The sequence below is a fragment of the Globicephala melas genome, chromosome 12 (assembly GCF_963455315.2).
Source record: "Globicephala melas chromosome 12, mGloMel1.2, whole genome shotgun sequence".
NCBI lineage: Eukaryota > Metazoa > Chordata > Mammalia > Artiodactyla > Delphinidae > Globicephala > Globicephala melas.
Window position 1 is genome coordinate 79,645,427 of NC_083325.1, and position 15,704 is coordinate 79,661,130.

Genomic DNA, 15,704 nt, shown 5'->3' on the forward strand with positions numbered 1-15,704 from the left:
CTTAAGAAAAATACTCTAGTTCATAGTTCATTGAGCTGACCTTTTGAGTCAAGATCAGGGAATGAATCCAGGCTGAAAACCAAAAAACAAAACAGAGATGAATCATTTTACCATGAAAACAAACAAAAGAAAGGCATTTCCAGTCGCAGCTAACCTCGACTAGTTTTTATTGCATTGTTTTTGAAATGCCAAGGAACTGGCTTTGGCCATAATATTTGCTGTCCAACTAAACCACAACTGTCAGTAGGCGACTGCTTGCAACAATTAGCTAAACACCATTATTTGACAAATTCCCCTGGAAGGGACGGGACGTAGATGCTGGAGGTGTGTCTGACACACACTGAATCAAGTAACAGTTAATCAGGCTGGGGCTGCAGCACAGGAGAGAAGTTGGTAAGTCCTTACCCAAGGAAGGGGTTTCAAACAGCCTTAATTTTTTGAAAACCGTACGATCGACCTGATCCTAGAAGTTCTTTCCGGTTTTCAGGAATGAATTGTGGGACTGGCTAAAGAGAAGGGGGAAAAAGCCACCAATTCTACATTCGTTTTTTAAGAAGATCAGGGAGAGAGGAAGAAAAATAGAAATGCAAATGTGGAATGGTAGTGGTATACAACATCGAGAAATTAACATCATGGAACCTGCTAGCAATTTCCACCGAAGCAGTAAACCCCTTAACTGATGGAGATTCAGCACAATATACACATGGATTAACAACTCCACCATTACTAGGGCTGCCGTTAAAGCCAAAAAATTAACTACAATATTCAAAAACAGAATTCTCATAAGGTTTGAGAAAAATAGAGTGAAAAGGCAATGTTAGCTAAGCTCTTAGCTAAATCCACTCTTAATGGCCCCCAGTATTTAAACTATCATGGATTAAAGCCATGAAAATAAAAATTTCAATTTGAAATTTTATTAGCATGTTGCTAAAATGGTCAATAAAAAAACATCAACACGATAGGCTTTGTTGACATATTTGGACAACTGCTTTCTCGATTTTAAGACTTTATTTCCACTTCCCCACCTTCTGAGATTTCTGTGTTAGGAAAAGCCAAACTAAATACACTGGCTATGGTGCTGTAATAATGCTGGTTTCTGGAATGTTGCCATGTCTTTCCCCTCCGTCTTCTCCAACCCCTTTAAAACTGTGGTTATTTTTGAAACGCAGCCCAAGGAGGGAGCCATCTAGGGTTGAGAACAAGGGCCCTTTACACAGATTCAAGTTCGCGGACACCTGGTGAGCCTTCTCTTGTCCAGGGGGGCGGGGCCGGCTCTCCTCATCAAATTTGCTGCGCCATTATCCTCCGGGGACCGGGAAGGCATCCCTTCTGCCAGCAAGGGAGACTCACAGGCAAATGCCGGTGGGGAGTGGCGTTCGCTTCCCTAGGTGGAAAGAACGGGAAGCAAAACAAACACTGTCTTGCTTAGCCCGGAGCCTGGGATACAATGTCAGGAGACCAGGGACTGGAGAGCTGAAAAAGTCCCGGGCAGCCTCGGGATAACCCGGAGTCCCGAAGTGCTTGCTCCCTCGTGGAATTATTCACAAGTGCATGAGGGACAGGCTCGATTTCTTGGAAATCCTGCAGTCTGGGGACACATCCATACTAGAGCTGAGCTGTGCCCTGAAAGGATCCATTCTCACCTCCCACCGGTCTGTGTGTGCACGTTTGGGGCGGTGATGGTCCCTTTCTAGTAGGTCGGGTGTTAGTCACTAGACCAGTGACTCTTGGGGGGAGGTCTTGTCCCTGCTTCCCTCGGCCCGTTCTCCTCTCCCCACTTACAACTCAAGGGGCAAGCGCACGCTGGGTCTCCCAACACCATCATCACCACTGGGGATCTCAGCCGGGCGGGCGCGGCCCCTTCAGTCCCGGGGCCAGTTCCTGGGACTACCTGCCACTTGCCAGAAAGATGCGAGGCTGCAGCCCGGGCGCTGGCCGCTGCGGGTGGCCACTCAAGAGGGTCGGGGGGTGCTGAATCGCCGGCCTGGGAGCCCGCGTGCGGGGGAGGGAGCGGGGCGCGGGGAGGCTGGAGGGGCGGGCGGCTTCCCCCAGGCTACTCCTTGTCGTCCACAAGGTCGGCGAGCTCCTGGAGCACACGCAGGCGGCCGCTGGCGTCGATGCGGCGCTTCTCGCGGATGAGGTCTTCCAGGCTGTGAAACCTGGCCGTGTGCACCTTGTTCTCACCCAGGTGCACCTTGAGATAGTACTGCTGCTGCGGGGTCTGCGTGCCGGCCGGCACCTCCCCTCCCGCCTTGAACTCCCGCTTGCCGAAGCGGCACCAAGCGGCGAAGCTCTCCGAGTTCGTCCAGCAGATCTCCTCGCTCTTGAGGCCCAGGTGGCCGCAGGCGTTCTGCACCACCAGCTCGGCCACCAGCGGGCGGTAGCGGTACCAGCTATTCACCACCCGGCCCACGTTGGCCGCGCCCGCCTCGTACAGGCTGTCCTGGCGGATCTCGCCTTGGTGCAGGTGGATGATCTGCCCGCCGCCCACGTAGACGGCCCAGTGCGGGGCGGGCGCGGGCGGCTCTGGCGCGGGCTGCAGGCACAGCAGCTCCAGCAGGTCGCCGGGCTCGCAGAGCGCGGGCAGCGCCGTGACCGCGTAGACGCTCAGGTCGGCGCCCTGAGGGCCGCCGCTCATTTTGGAAAAGATGCATTCCTGGCCCCGAAAGGCGGAGAACTGAGTTTCGTTGAGGACCAGCTGGTGCAGCAGGTGGTGGTGGCGGCGACGGCTAGGGCTCTCCGGGCAGGGAGCGCGGCCCGGGGAGGCCTTCACGCCAAACTTGTCGGGCTGGCCTCGTTCGTCCAGGTCCTCCTCCTCATCCGAGAAGAAGTAGGCAACCCCGACCCGCAGCTCGTCCTTCTCGATCCCCGACGGGTCCCCGGTGGGCAACTCGCTGTAGCTAAGGTGGGTGATGCGGTCCAGTTGGTTGCCCATCAATGACGCGGCGAGGCCGGGGCCAGAAGCGGGGATCTGCGGAAGCACAGAGGAGACGCAGAGACACGATCAGAGTCGCGCTGCCCTCCCCAGGACGAGCCGTGCCCCCGGGACCTGGCCGCCCGCGCGCCTGTACTGGAGTCAACCGCCTCCCCGGGGCCAGGACCGGCACGGGAGCCAGCAGTCCGGCGGGCGAGAGCGGACGCCGCCACGCAGCCTCGGACCTTGTACCGGAACCCGGCCCAACGCCCACAAGAGAAGAGGCTGGAGCGCGGGAGGGCGTGCGGGGTCCCAGTGGGAAGGACAGCGCGGGGTGTGGCAGCGTGGGAGTCGGGACACCCAGGAAGGGACGGAGGGGTGGATTGGAGGAAAGGGGGAGCGCTTCGGGCTCCAGAGCTTGGAGCGCGCTGCGCTCACATTTTCAGCCGCCCCCCTCCCCAGCCCACCTCTCAGTTTTACCCTAGGTCCGTGCTCCTCCCCGAGAGCGCCTCGCGCAATGACCATCGGACACGTTCACGGGCACCCACTTGACACCAGCATAATTTTGCACACTTGGAGTCCAGACACTGACAGGCTGGTACACCGGTGTGCTGATGTCACGTACAATGACAAACCTTCGCGACGACACACTCAGACCCCCACCTTCGTACACTATTCCAACCCCACGCTGGCACGCTCGCCAGTGCACGTACACCCACGCACCCGGGCACACTTGCCCACACAGGCAGGTGCACTCTGCCCCTTAGTTCTCTCGCCTTCTCCCCAGCAGAGCCAATCTGGCTGCGCCAGGGCGAGGCTGCTCTGTCTAAAATAACCTAACAAAGAGGCAAGGGGAGGATGGGGGAAGCCAGTGCGGTGTGTGTGTGCCGGTGTGGGTGCGGGTTGTGTGGCGAGGCCCACTTTCAGCCAGAAGTCCCCTCTCCCTCCTACCCGGCACAGGGTCCAAACAATCGGACGAAGAAAACACGTTTCCAAGGCAAAGAAAGCTGCCTCTTCGTACCCGTGATTTCCCTGCTCCCGAAACCCCAAACTCCTTTAAAGTCTCCTGGTCCCCATGGGTGCTGCGGAGGTGGTGGTGACGAGCGTGTCCTGGGCGGCGCGTGGGGCTGTGGCTCGGCTCTGCCCCGCGCGGATCCGTGCGGTGCGGTCCCCGCCGCGATGCCCGTGCGCCTGCCGGTCCACGTTGGCTGGGGCGCCTACTCCACCTGGGCAGTCCCGACTCCGTTCTGGTTTCCTACAGCCCAGCCGACGACTCTAAGTAGCCAAAGCAGCTGGCTCCAGGGCCCGCCCCCGGACGCGCTCATTGGTTGGGGCCGATGCCCAGTGCTCGTCAATCTCTGCCGGAGGGGGAGGGGAGCAGGGGCGGGTCTCCAGCGTGCGCCCTGCCACGCCACGCCCCTTCCCGCCCCGCCCTGCCCCCGTACACCGGAGCGCGCGCCGCCCCCGGGGCTAGGTGCGAGCGCCGGCCGGGAGCGCGCGAGGGGCGGGGCGCTTCCGTACGGCGGCTCGGCCGGCTTCCATCCAGCAGCTTCGCCTACCGATCGAGACTGGGCGCGCCGTCAGCCTGCGTTCTGTGTTCCGGGAGAACAGACTCCAGCGACGAAGCTGAGTCTGAGGGTGGAGAAAAATCCCCAGTGCACCCCGAGCCTTTTGCGCGGCCCGGGGCGGGGAACGACGTTGTCAGAGGCGGGCACCCGGGGACCCTGCTGAGGACCCCTGAGCCTGGGTTCCTGAGGGCCCCTGGGCTGGTCCTCGGCGCACAGACTTTTTCCTGACGGCCACCGATCCCTTTGAAATTGTGCCTGCGGTGTTCGGTTCATCTCCTTTGACCTGTGTGGAGCTGCTGACCCAGCACTGGCGCCTGGTTTAAAAGGAGCGCGGTGTCCAACACGAATGAAAAGGCGGAGCCTTGACCACCCCCCTCCCTGACTGGGCCTGAGTTTGGCCTCCAAGTCTGTCTGTGAAGGGGGCGCATCACCAATGTCGACAGTGGGACATAATCTTGCTTCCCAACCCCCAGAACTGCCATTGCTAAGGGATTGCTAAGGGATTTTTGTTTGGTTTCGTGGGAGAAGGGTGTCCAGCAGTAATTAATGATGGCATTCCTGGTTGGAAAGTTAATGAATGTGCTCTGGATATGGGATGCTGAAAGATGACTTTCACACATGTGAAATTTTAGATCGACAGTTTAAAAAGCTTATAACGTTAAGTCCTGAAGAGTTCTTAGACATCTAGTTCTACTTTCAAGGCTGGGCTCCAGCAGCTTCTCGGTGGAGCCTACTCTCTTTACCCAGGGAAAACTGGGTGCTTCCTCTTTGTGCCCCCTTGGCAGCTGGTACAAACTCTTAGTGCTCTCATCCCATTTTATTACCAATCTCTGTTGACTTTCTTCCTCTTTAAAAAGTGAATGCCTTCGGGATTGACTTGTGTTCTACATAATTTTGTATTCTGGACCTTTTTAACAGTACTTTTTAACAGAATGGGTTCCATCAGCAGTAATGAAAATGAAAACAGTCAACAAGTATTGACCACTTACAAGTTGCTAGGCACTACGTCTTGGTGTTTAAGTAAATGACTTAATCTCCCTGCCTCTGTAGGGGATTCACTAACATCCCCACTGCAACAAACGAGAAACTGAGGCCCAAATACCAGCGCCAGCAATCTATCCAGGCTCTATGGGATTTCAGGACCAGTCTTTAACCTGACTCTGCTGTTGGTTGAATGAATAAAATCGTGTTGCATAAGGTAAGAAAACTGGTGTTCCAGAGAAGTTAGCTGATCGGCCCCAGGTTACATGAGGACTGTTACATATTATAAAAAAATTTTTTTGTAGATGATTCTGCTTAAGTATTCTCAAATTGCAGAGTCTCCAGTTCATGTTTGCTTTCTGAAGGCCTCTGTATACCCCACAGCCTCCAAATACAGTGATTTATCAGATTAGATGGTTAATAAGTATTGATGGAAAAAGTGGCTTTAAAATGACCATCTGTATATATTTGATGTGCATAAATCTTTTAAAAAGTTTTGCCATTGCCCACGTGCAAGTTATGAGAATACCAGTTGCCATCCTTGGAACTGACCACAGCTTGTGATGACCTTTTTTATACTTGCTATAAATAATAAACAACTCATTTTGGCCCTGAAGTCCAGAGAATCGAACAAGTGGCTTCAGAGATCAAAAGTGAGTTATTGGCCTGGTTATAAACTGGACTTCAGGGATCTCTGCGAGGAGTATCTGAAGAGTTCATTACTGGTGTCTGAGAGGAGCTCAGTGGAAGTAGCTCAGGGCTTGACACTGAATAATTTTTTTATCCTCTGTCCATCCCAAGATAAATCCTGTGCACAAACATTTACAACATATTTGCATGGGATGCTGTGTTCTCTCCTACCTGTCCTATTCTGCCCTGCTCCAGACTACAGAGTAAGCAGGCTGCTCTTCTTTGCTTAACTTCCCTTCATTCCAAAGGATAATTAACATAAAATGTTGTCAGGGCTTTGAGATACAGTGCCAAAAGTTTGAAATATCAATATGCAATATTTTGAATCTCCTTTCCAAACCCTCCCCCTGCCAGGATAAAAGGCTTACTGCTTTAGTAATCACCAGGGAAAATAAATGCCCTGAGAATCCCCTCTCCCCGCCAGCCCCATGGTCCCCTTGAAACAGAAGGCAGAGAACACATTAAGTCTCTGAGGCATGGGGAAGAAAGAACTAAAAGTAAACTAAGGAAAATGCATCTACTCTTTTTGACATTTTGGCAATTAGAAGGATAACAAAGTAAGAAATAGGCCAATCAGATATCTACATTAGAAAACCCAATTTTTATTTGCATTACAAAATATTGTTTGCTAATCGTTTTGTCTATTATTTCTTACCCCATCCTGCCTTCTTTCACACTGAGGAAATACAGTGTCACCAGAGGCAGAAGACAGTCATCAAAAGAGCAGACTCAAGAAGCCAACTACTGTAGTTTGAATTCTACTTCAATAGTTTGGCTGTGGATAACTTTGAGTAAGTTACTTAACTTTTCCAGGAGTCAGTTTCTTCATATGTAAGTTGTGGGTAAATAGTATCTATCTCATTGCGTTGTCGTGAGTTCATGCAGGCAAGTATGCTTGGCACAGAGTAAGCTTTCAGTCAATGCTACGTATTATTATTGTTGTTGTTGTTGTCGGAAGAGGGGAGAGAGGAGAGGGTCCCATGTCCTACTTGTTATGATGACTGTCCAGTTCTGCCTCTCCTTTGCCCCAGGCAAAAGTTAACCCTAGATGAAGTGTCCAAGGCTGTCCCTGGCCAGAGTGTGGCACTGCTTCTGTCTTAAGGTGGTGATTGCTCTGTCTATCCTGAGACTAATTTAAAGTCTGCAACTCTGTATGGATTTCCGTGTGTGAGCCCTGGGGCTGATTACATCCTGTATCCCATAGTATTTTGAATTGTTTTTAAGTGAATACTTCATGGTTTGAGGAATATATATGGACAGTGGTAAGCAGAGGAGTGATAAGGTGTCAATTATACGTGTGTTACCTTTTCTTTTGGTGCCATCTGGGTATCATCCTCCTTATTTTCCTCTTGATTCCTTCTTTAGCACTGTATGAAATACTTTCTCCCAGATTTTACTGACCAGGTCCTTGGCTCAAACTGTCATCCTTTAAAATCGGACCTCTAGGTAGGGATTCAGAAGGAGTGTTCATCCTCTCCATCTGCTTTATATCATTACTTTGCTAAAAATGTTTTTTCTGCTTTTAACTGTATGCCCATGTTTGTTTCTGTCTTTCTTTCACACCTCAAAAACCTACAGAAATTTCCGGAAGAAAACGTTCCTTTAGTGAGCAGGGAAGTTTATGTGACTCAGAAGATAGTGACCTCTTGGGAGATTAAAAACGTCTGCTCCTCTTTGCATGTGTAAACTTAAGAGAGTTGTCATTTGTTATTGTGGTTGCAACAAAATCAGAGACAGGGGTAAATAATCCCATTCCCTTGAAGTTACATATTTTGTTGTCTGTATTCCCTCTAGGTTGTAAGATGAACGAGGTCAGGAATCATGTCTATTTTGCTCATTTTATCTTTGTACTACAAGCACAGTGACTGGCATATGGTATGCACTCAATACATATTTGCTAAATCCGTACAGAACAAATGAATGAATGAATCTAGATTACTCTCAGTTATAATGTCTTTATGATTTTCTATTTTGTTGTTTTATTATATGAACCTACAGCTCTTCAGTGCAACAATTTTAAGCAAAATATATTTCAGACATACACAAGTATTGTTCAGTACAGCTGCCTATTGTATTGTGTGCCCTAGTTTAGCATTTAACCTTTTGGGAACCGTCCCTTTCCCTGTCCTTGACTGCGTTAGGCAGTCAGCATACTCATCCTGATATCTTCTAAAGAACACTCTGTACCCATCTGGGGCAGAGGCAGTGCAGTGGCTCCACCAACCCCATTTCCCTTCCTTCTGGGCACACAGCTGAATGACACGTCCCCCCACAATGTGCCCTTAGGTAGGTACCATGTGATGGAGTCTGGCCAATGGGATGTGGGTAGAAGTTTAGTAAGCCACTGACAGCATTGGCTCCAGAAGCTGAAACCATGAACACGACTTTCTCTGCACTTTCTTTCCCCATTTGGCCACATGTAGAGGATTCATGGTAGAACTCCAGGCTCTGAAAGATAGAGGCACCACTAGATGGAGGGAAGTGTGGGTTCCTCAGTGACTGTCTGCATTGCATTGTGATGTGAGGGAGAAATAAGTCTTAATGAGTTAAGCCACCCAAAAAATGTTGTGGCTATTTGTAATGGCAGTTAGTCTATCCTGATAGGTATTCTCTCCTTTATTTTAGACCTATGTTGGAACACCAAACATCCCATCCTTCCCTCTGCCCTTTCTCTCTTAATGTCTGTTCTCACTGTTAAGATGTCTTTCCATTCATGGGATTCCTGCAAGGTCACAGAAGGTTCATATCACTCAGTTTTTAAAGAAATCAACAGTGGATGCGTCTGTAGTACCCTCTAGGTACTACCCCATGCCTCCCTACTATTTTTTTTCTCTAAATTTCCATTAGTTTTGTTGTGACTAACTTACCCATCTTTCTAAATATCTTACCTGCCTTCTACTTCTTTTGGATCACAAAAATGGCAGCTAAGACTAAAGAGATTCCTAGTGACCTGCTTCCCCTTAACCACTTTGCACGCACTGACACTCTGACTATCCATTTCTTACGTGACCTCTTCCAAGTTTGGCTTCCACATTTTCACATTTTCTGAGTTCCTTCCTATAACTGGATGTTGTTATTAAAGTATTTTTAGTGGCTTCTTATCATTTTGCCATTAAAGACTCGAGAATGTTCCCCAGGTAAAAACCTTCAGCACTTGAAGGTTTAGTATTTTGCCAGATATGGATTATACAAAGATGTTTCAGCCCACTGTTAGTCTCTCCACTGTGTTCTCTCCAGATTTTAGGAGAGTGCATGTCTCTTGCATGATAGTGATGGTGGAGCTCTGGGTGGCCCTGGGTCACTTTTACACACATGCTGTTAGCTCTGCCTTCTGAAAATGTCTTTCCCCACCTGCTTCATCTAGCTTTGATTCGAAATTTATAATCCCTTCGTGCATCAGGTCCTCCCATTTGTCTGTCCCCTCACCATTCTAATTGAGAGCGTTTTTTATGCTCCCATAATTTCATGTAGGTATTGGTCACGAGATGTGTCGAAACACGTATAAAACCAAATTGGTATCATGGTTAGATTTTCTTCTCTTTCCTCCTTCATAGACTAAGAATCATTTGAGAAAAAGTTCCAAATCTAGTTCAAATCTGTAGTCCCTTTGCCGAGCATGGCGTTTGGTGCTTAATGAATACTCCTTAGATGCACCTTGCCTGGCTCAGTGCCTGCATGAACAATGAATGGCCACTGTTTCATTTACTGAGCTGGCAGTGTTTGTTTTTGTTTCAATTTTCACCAACCTGAGTACTCTGACACCTGGTCCATGTTCTAAATTAGATGATGTACAAGAAGGTTTGCTCTTGGACATACAGCATTGGGTTTCCAAATTCTCCTCTGGGATCATCCGGGACCCTGATACAAATATAGATTCCCAGGCTCTTTCCCGGATGTAGTGATAGAATCTCAGGATGGGCTCTAGGGATCTGTGTTTTAAACAGTCTCGCCAAGCCTTCTAGATGCAGCAGAGTAATTACTGGTCAAGCTCTACTCAAATGTAAGAAATTATTCTTATTCTCCTGGGACAGCCCTTGAAGCTAGGTGCTTAATAAATACTTGGAATTAGGTACTTTAGACATTCTGTGGTCCATCTCTGACAGAAGCGAGCCTCCTTTTAGACTGCTCATACTAAGCTGGTAAATGTATATGTTTTTATTCAAAGGTGTGTGAAGTCAAGTGGTTTTTTAAAAAGCTATATTGTAGTCGTGGGGCAGAGCTGAGGATTTTTCTCCCTTTTCTGTTGTTTGAACTCCTGTACTCCAGTTCGCTGTGCTAACAGGCTGTGGTTAGAGCAGAAACGTGAGTGAACAAGGAAACTCTCTGCTCCCAAGTGGTACATTCCTTGTTTGGCTGCTGACTGATTGATGAAAATCCTGGGTTTGCGTTTCGTATTGCTTCTGAATTCCCCTCCTATTACTGTTCCTTTTCTGGCCCCATTCCTCTCAAAGACCAGTTCATCCCACTGGGCTCTGAATGTCATCCCCTCATGCCTCACTCTTTCAATCACCTCTTCTCTTCACCGTCATTTATGATCTTACTTATTCTATTAGCTCCTTGCCAGTTGCATGTAAACACGTTTAAGTCTCTCCCACCTTAAAAACATCCCCTGACTGGGCTTCCCTGGTGGCGCAGTGGTTGAGAGTCCACCTGCCGATGCGGGGGACACGGGTTCGTGCCCCGGTCTGGGAGGATCCCACATGCCGCGAAGCGGCTGGGCCCGTGAGCCATGGCCGCTGAGCCTGCGCGTCCGGAGCCTGTGCTCCGCAAGGGGAGAGGGCACAACAGTGAGAGGCCCGCATACCGCAAAAAACCCCCCCCCCCCAAAAAACCAAAACATCCCCTGACTATACATCTCCCTTGAGATACACTCCTATCTTGAAAGAATTGTCCTTACACCCTTACCCCACCCCACCACAGGCTGTCTTCTGCGCCCATCATTCCACTGAACAGCTCTCGCGAGGGAGACAGTGATCCGTTGGTATTGAACCTGATGGATACTTTTGAGTTCTTACCTTACTTGGCTTCCCAGAAGCGGGTGATGCAGCTGACAGCTTCCTCCGTATTGACATAAGTTCTTCTTTCACCTTCCACTGTACATGCTCTCCTGGTTTCCCTTCGCTTCTCTGGCCGTTCCCCCTACGATGTTTTGTGGGCTCATTTCCTTCAGTGTGTCCTTTCAATATTGATTTTCTTCAGAATTCTCTTCTCAGCTTCTCTTCCCGATGAGTTCTCATCCTGTGATCTTGTCTGCTGCTTTGACTTTCATATCTTACCATGTCCTGACTCTCTAATGGAAATCTCCAGGCTCCGTCTCTCTCCTGAACGCCGGACCCAAATATCCAACAGCCTAGAAGACTTGACCCTGTGGCTGTCCCACAGACACCAAAAGGGCAGGATATGCCAAACTGAGCACAGCTTTTATCTGGAAGCATGTGCTTCCCCTTGTGTCTTTCCTTTTGGGGACAGGCACCATTGCCCTCCTAGTTTTTCGAGCCAGTGCCTGGTCATCATCTATCAACTTTCCCTCATCCTCAGGTCACAGAGGACCATGCCACCTCCTGCTGTTTCTCCTCAGTGAGTATCTCTCATCTTTCCTCTTTAGTCCATTTCTGCTGCTGCCCCTTTAGTTCCAGTCACCAGGAGCTCCCACCTAACTCACTGCCACAGCCTATGAGTTGTTTCTTCTGACCCCAGGATTGCTCCACAGTCATCTCCCACACTGTAACCAGAATGATCTCCCCTTTTTAAAATTTTCATTTTATATTGGAGTATAGTTGATTAACAATGTTGTGTGAGTTTCAGGTGTTCAGCAAAGTGATTCAGTGATACATGTATTATACACGTATCTATTCTTTTTCAGATTCTTTTCCCATTTAGGTTGTTACAGTTCCCTGTTACAGTAGGTCAGAGTGATTTCTAAAATGCCCATTTGGTGGTGCCTCCCTTGCCTGACTCTCCCTCCACTCCTCAGTAACTCTACATCGATGTTGGGAAAACATCCCGAGTCCCTGCGGCGGCTTCGAGACCCACCCTTGCTTGCCGTTCCACCTCGTCTTTTGCTACCCGCCCTCTTGCATCGTGCTTCAGCTCTCCTAATTCAGCCCGTTCGTTGTTACCTTGTCCCCTGCTTCATTGCCCTTTCTTGTGTTACTGCTTCTGTTCCCTCTGCTAAGATTCTTTCCTCCAATCTCCCCCTGGCAAGAAGGTTTTTAGGTTTCACTTCCTCCTTGGTGGCCCCCTCTGACTTACCACATCTCCCTTAGGTTTTGTTCATGGTGCACTCTGGTCTTTCCCGATTATATTGACGCTGCCTAGTTACTTATCTATGTCTATGAGCTCTTTAAAAGGAGGAACTGTATCTGTATGCTTCCACCAGTATCCCCATCACCGAGTTCTTTCCATTCTGCAGGGTGGAAGTTCAGTGCACAGGTGTTGAATAGAATTGAATGGATAGTGATAGCTCTTGGGAATTCTCTCTGTCTCTCTCTTTTTCTCCCTTTCTTTCCTCTACCCAGTCCTTTCCCTTCCATTTAAATTCCCCTACAACCTATACCACAGAGCAGGACATCTCTGGTAAACTTGTAATAAATACATTGCTAATTGTTAGAGACACTTTAGAATTTAGTAAAAGGAGAAAAGTACTTATTTTAGAACAGTCAAGAGTGAAGTAGCCTCTTAGGTTTACATTTCACTTGTTCTTTAGGACTTTTCCTTCTGGCGTCATGGTGCATTGTTTTAACTGCCGATGCTGATTCGTTTTGTTTTCCTTGCCCAGTAATTACATTGATTGTAATGAGGTATTTATTTATTTTCCAGTTGTCAAAAGTTTGGATCTGACCACAGACATAGCACACAGTTCATAAAGTATGGTTTCTATTTAAAACCATATACTTAACATACCACTGCTATTAACACGTACTCAGCCTATTTCTGAACTACCAAGGGCAGGGGGCTTCCAGTGCGCGTGTTCTCCTGCTCCCATTCCATCATCCCTCTTGCTTTAATGTTGCCATAATTGCTCTCTGTGTCTTTGCCTTGGATCCTAATATCCGAGCTTGTCCTCTTATCGTAGGGCAGGTTTTATGGAGCGGTTCTCTTTTAGAGTGGCTGGATTCTGATGCTGGCTCAATTATTATTAGCTGTATGGCCTTGGGTGAGATGCTTAATTCCTATGTGCCCCAATTTATCATCTTTAAAATGTGAATAATAGTATTTTTTCCTTTAAGGGTTTTTGGTGAGTATTAACTGAGATAATACATTAAAAGCACCTAGCCCAGAATTCTGTCTGGCCCAGAAAAAGGTCTTAGTAACTACTAGGTGTGATTAAAGAATTCTGCCCTACTGGGTTCATAGCATTTTCCTTCTCCATATTCCTCCTTTATAATATTCTGTATTATTCTATTATGATGATTATTATTATACTGGAGCTCATATTGTTACAGCTGAATATTAGACCCAGAAAATACCTTAGATACTGTCCATAATGTGAACTTCATGTTTGATTGAAAAAGCATGTATTGAGCATGTACTCTCAACCGGGCATAGGGCTTGGGCCTGAGGATTCAAAGGTGAAAAGGACACATTCTCGGTTCTCAGTGGAACTCTTGTTGTATGTGGAGAGTTGGCCGGATATAATCCAATGCAAACAAATGGAAGCAATAAAATGTTTTAAAAGCATGTAAACGCACAGAGGAGGGAATTATTAACTAAGGGAGGGATCGGGTGGAGGTTGTCTTACAGAAAGGCTTTGCAGAATGAATATGATTTTTTTCCAAGCAGGAAAGAGTGGAGACCTTTCTGTGAAAGGGAGCAGCATATGTAAAGGCTCAAGAGTCATGAAAAATGTGGCATTTCCAGAAAGCCTCGAAATGGTTTGGGATTGGTAAAATGTGAAGTAGACGTGGCCAGGTCAGGAAGGGTCCCTTATGTTTTACCATTTTAGAAACGGTTTTTCGGAAGGTCATTCCGGCCCACAGTGTCAGATTTATACTGAAGGAGAAAGAAGCCAGAGGTGGGGAGGAGATGGATGGGGATGTGGCGAGAGATCGCTCGGGCTTCTAGAACAACTACCATAGACTGGCTTTGGCAACAGACATGTATAGCTCGTGGTTCTGGAGGCCGAAAATCCAAGATCAGGGATGCTCAGCAAGGTCAGGTACTGGTGAGAATCTCTCACAATCTCTCACATTCCTGGCTTGCAGACATGTGTCTTCTTGCTGCGTGGTCACAGGTTGGGGAGAGAGAGAGTGAAAAAGAGTGAGAGAGGAAGAAAGAGCTTTCCTATCTCTTCTTCTTAAGGGCGCTAATGCTACCATGAAAGCTTCACCACCCCCAAGGCTCCATCTCCAGATGCCATCACATTGGGGATTGGGGTTTCCACATATGAATTCTGGGGTGGCACAAACGTTCAGTCCACGGCACCAAGTAAGCAATCCTGAGGGCCTGGAATAAGGCAGAGTTAGTGGGGACATAGAGGCATGTGTGGCTCTGAGCTAGCCATAGGAAGTAGACTCACTGGGGATTAGTGACCAGTGGGATGAGTGGGGTAATGGGATGAGTTGCATGACTTCAACTTTATGGATTGGACACCTGGGTTGTACCTGGGGTTACCTGGGCAGTCTGGCTTCACAGACCACAATGCTGCTCAATGAAAAAGTATTTCTACTCCTTTTCCTATAGCTCCTAACTCTCCAAAATATGATCCCCCCCCCAGCTGCTTCCAAATACCTGTCTTCCATTAGTCACTCACAATTGTTCAGCAGGGCTTGTTTTCTTACTGTTCTCTAAACACACACCACTCCTTCCTGCCTGTGGAGCTTTGATTGCAGTGTTCCTTCCAGTTGGCCTCTGCTCTGTATTCCCCTCTTAATCCATCCTTAAAGGTGACTCTAATCATACCTCTCTGGGAGAACTTTCCCCAGCTGCTCAGAAGGACGCTGCTGTCTGTTCCACCTGCTTTTCCCATACATTTCGTTGGTTTTCTGTGGCAGATACAATGCTGTGTTCTCATTGCCGTCTCTCTTCCTGGATATGCAGGAACATTCTTTATCTCCAGCTTCCTTGTACTTAGTATTCCACCCCCTGTGCCCAAGTCCTCACTGATGGGAATGTGAGCAGATGGGCTGTGTCCCCTATAGCCCAAGGCAGCTAAGAGTGCCTCTCTGGGTTTTGACTCTTCTGTCGGAGCGTTTTGAATGAGGAACTCTAAAGTGGTGATGTGAAAATGGAAACAACCAGGGATGAGAGCTGCATAGGAGAGAGGATTGACTTTAAGTTACATTTTATATAGATGACCCAAAACCACACAAAAGCTTTCTTGTGCTAAACTACGGAGATCTGGGGATTAATTTTGTTAATGCAGCAGCAGATCATGGTCTATCCTGACTAACATGACCACTAATGTCTGGTGTCCTCTTGTGGTGTAGGAGCAAAATCAGGGATCCCTTTTAAATCTCATGCTGTGCTTTTCTTGTTTTCTTTGGTAAGTATCTTTTGAATGGAATTGAACATTTGATGACAATGAAAAAAGACTTTCTCAGATTAGAGAT

General features: G+C 48.2%; 2 protein-coding genes across 11 annotated transcripts in view; one reads left to right on the forward strand and one right to left on the reverse strand.

Moving 5' to 3' along the window:
- Positions 1-15,704, forward strand: part of LOC115846062 (uncharacterized) — a 329,078-nt gene that overhangs the window by 148,432 nt on the left and 164,942 nt on the right. For 5 of the 8 annotated variants that reach the window (XM_070046859.1, XM_070046855.1, XM_070046857.1 and 2 more), the window contains exons 1-2: positions 3,233-5,680; positions 6,844-6,944. The exons of 1 other annotated variant lie outside the window; for it this stretch is intronic. In XM_070046859.1, the coding sequence (XP_069902960.1) occupies positions 3,773-4,645 (873 nt within the window). In that variant the 5' untranslated portion in view covers positions 3,233-3,772 and the 3' untranslated portion in view covers positions 4,646-5,680; positions 6,844-6,944. Of the gene's footprint in view, positions 1-3,232; positions 5,681-6,843; positions 6,945-15,704 lie in introns of those variants that run through there. 2 more of the 8 variants (XM_060309471.1, XM_070046860.1) reach the window with 1 other exon arrangement.
- On the reverse strand, positions 1,916-4,210 carry LRATD1 (LRAT domain containing 1). 3 transcript variants are annotated; one of them, XM_030844481.2, is made up of 2 exons: positions 3,936-4,210; positions 1,916-2,971 (listed from the first exon to the last, which is right to left on the reverse strand). In XM_030844481.2, exon 2 carries the CDS (start codon positions 2,933-2,935, stop codon positions 2,054-2,056), a length of 882 nt encoding a protein of 293 aa, XP_030700341.1. In that variant the 5' UTR covers positions 2,936-2,971; positions 3,936-4,210; the 3' UTR covers positions 1,916-2,053. The 3 variants fall into 3 exon arrangements, with proteins under 3 accessions (XP_030700341.1, XP_030700342.1, XP_060165453.1); XM_030844482.2 differs by having other exon boundaries at positions 3,866-4,005; XM_060309470.1 differs by lacking the exon at positions 3,936-4,210 and adding an exon at positions 3,395-3,759.